General features: G+C 57.1%; 1 protein-coding gene across 1 annotated transcript in view; it reads left to right on the top strand.

Moving 5' to 3' along the window:
* Positions 1 to 292: 292 nt before the first annotated feature.
* LOC104284466 (dual specificity protein phosphatase 22-A-like) overlaps positions 293 to 2,751 on the top strand; it is a 13,870-nt gene continuing 11,411 nt past the window's right edge. Inside the window, exons 1-3 of the mRNA XM_009882802.1 lie at positions 293 to 313; positions 1,959 to 1,992; positions 2,645 to 2,727. Coding sequence (XP_009881104.1) covers positions 293 to 313; positions 1,959 to 1,992; positions 2,645 to 2,727 — 138 coding nt within the window. The remainder of the gene's footprint in view (positions 314 to 1,958; positions 1,993 to 2,644; positions 2,728 to 2,751) is intronic.

Here is a 2,751-nt window from a genome sequence, read left to right as displayed (position 1 = left end):
CCCCTGCCTGGCACCAGCCACTCTCCTCTATCCCCTTCACCCATCACCGCAGCGGCAGCGACCTGCCGGAACAGCCTGCCGCTGGTAAGTGAGCTGAGTTTGCCAGGGCTCTGCACGCTCCCCTCCTGGCACGTGTTCTCCCTTCCTCCTGCTCTTGGCAGAGGGATGCACCCTTGGATGAACAGGGTGGGGCAAATCTCACTGTCCTGTCCGGGATTTTCGGGTGTTTATTTGCAGACAGCCTCGGATACGGAGAAGCCACCCTATTCCTGACCCTGGGGAGAGGAAAACCATGGGGAGTGGAATGAGCAAGGTACCGGGGGGACAGTGGGGTGGTGGCCAGCGTGTCCTCCTTGGGATAGAACCTTTCTCCTTCAGACAAGGATGCTTGTTCCCAGACCACCACGATGCCCTAAATATACCCGTTTGCATTTTCCCTTTCTCATTCCCCTTTGAAACTTCAAGCACTTAAGAAAGGGACTTAAGAAAGCAAACAGCGATCCCCAGATTTATACGCAAGGTGATGAGCCAAGTGCCTGCGGGTGTTAGAAAAGTGACAGCTGGCTTTGGATGCTCGTCCCTTGGGCGGTAAGGCCGTGGCATTAGCATCCTCAGGGCTGACAGGGGGTCCCTTCAGGGAAATTTCCTCCTTTTGCCACCCCCGGGACGTGTCTGTGCCTGGCAGCCACGGGCGGCGAAGGGGGAAGTGGCGTTTTACTGCTGCTTGTTGCTCAGCTGAACTCCAGGGCTGGCAGAGGGGATTGATTTCTGTTTGTGTCCTTAAATAACCGCTTGGTATGTGCGTTATCCAGTTTAAAATTAGACTCCGGGACGGCAACGGAGAGACCAGATGAGGGCAAACTCTCTCTGAGCGGCTCCGGTGCGATTTAACACCGGGGTTTCACCGCCTGTGGACGCAACCTGACCAGCAAAGTGGTTTTTACAGCCTCCCTGGTTCCACCAAGCGCCCTCGGGGAGCCCGCGCTGCCTTTGCCGGGGGCTGGGTTGGTGCAGACACATTTGTGTTTCAGGATCTGGCTTTGACTTGATGAGACGCAGGGCTCGGCGTCCCCCTTCTAGCGGTAACAGCTTTGCTGTGCTGGGCACAGATGTTTGCTCAGTCCAGGTGTTTGCACCCCAGGAGCGGGCTGGGGTTCAGCTGAATGGTAGAGGTGGGCTGGATGTGACCCAGAGCTTTGGAAACCCCTTTCTACGGCCTCTCAAACCGGGTGTCTTCTGCCAGATGGGTGCAAATGAGCGCAACTGGGAACCAGCTCGTCCTTTCTGTGTCTGTGGAAACTATTCTGGCAGGCTCTTACACCCCGTAACCACTCTGAGCTGCCCCTTTTTCTCCTTCATAACCCCGCAGCAGCGAGTTGGAGACCAAATTTACATACTTGATGGCACTCACTGCGATGTCCTGGCCAGAAAAGTATTATAAATAGCCTGTGCCTTTGCCAGTCCATCCCCAGCTGGCAGAAGCAACCTTTGAAACTATCTGCAAGAGGTGGTTGCTATAGAAAAGCAAAATAAAACCGAGCTGCAGCGGGGCTGGCCTGCCTCTGGGAGCCAAGGAGATGGGGGGTGTCTCCGCTGGAGCCCCACCTTGAAGGAGGAGGCTTGGGTGGTCTGAGCTATTTGGGGAATCCAGTCCCCAGCACTGCCTTTCCCATAGCAATAGGACCACGCGCAAGCCCCTTCCATTTGTGTGCTGAGTTTTCCTGAGCTCTGCGCTTCTGGAGGATTTTGGGCTGGTGGTTTGAGCGGGCTCAGCCTCTGCTGCTCGTTAATGAAGATGGTTCGCTGATTAGGTGGTGGGTTTGTCATTGCCTGGGGAGTGTGGTGCCAGATGCCCTGGTCCTGCTGGTACCACACATGCAGCGCGATGCTCCTGCCATGTCAGATGCACGTTGTGCCTGGTGCTGTCTGAAATGTCTCTCCTTTTTGTCACCTCCCAGGTTGTCAAAGGCCTCTATCTTGGGAACATCCGCGGTGAGTGTCTTCCCCTGCTCCACCTCGGTGTTGCTGTGGGATCCCTGGGCAGCCGGCGGGGCTGGAGGAGCCCCTCTCCTCGGGAGATCACTGTGCCTGCTCCCTGCTGGGGACCTCATCATCTTCCAGAAATCCAAAGCCCCCAAAGAGCCCCATCCCACTTGCAAGTGGCCCTGTGCAGCTCTAGCCCAGGAAAGGGACATCCATGGGGAGCTGCGGTCACCAGCCATGCCAGAGCACCGGGGAACCCCTGGCATGGCTGGAAACCTCCCTGTGTTTGCTGAGACAATATTTAGAGCGGGCCAACGCCTGGCTTTCTCGCTGGGGCCTCTGGCCCCATGGGGAGCAGGGCAAAGCTTGGGTTTCACCCAACAGCGTGGTCACAACAGCCTTTTTTAAATTAGCAGTATCATTGCTGATACTGGGGACGGTTTTGGGAGCCTGCTGAATACCCAGTGCATCCAAGGGAGATTTTGCTTTGAAGGAGGTGCATCGTGATGCCACGTCTCCCTCTCTGCATCATGCGGGGGTGAGAGGCAGCGGCAAGGGCTGGCACAGGGGCCAGGGGGTGATGGATACGGGTTGCTGGTGGGTGCTTGGTCCAGCAGATCTCCCAGGAAGGCAGAGACTCACATGCTACCTCTGCTTCCAGACTCTGAGGACCGGGAAAACCTGCTGAGGAACGGGGTGACGCACATCCTTTCCGTCCACAACAGGGCCAAGCCGGTGCTGGAGGTGAGTGCCCGGGCAGGGGGCATG

The sequence above is a fragment of the Charadrius vociferus genome, unplaced genomic scaffold, assembly GCF_000708025.1.
Source record: "Charadrius vociferus isolate BGI_N301 unplaced genomic scaffold, ASM70802v2 scaffold714, whole genome shotgun sequence".
NCBI classification, from domain to species: domain Eukaryota; kingdom Metazoa; phylum Chordata; class Aves; order Charadriiformes; family Charadriidae; genus Charadrius; species Charadrius vociferus.
This window is presented reverse-complemented; position numbering and strand designations above follow the sequence as displayed.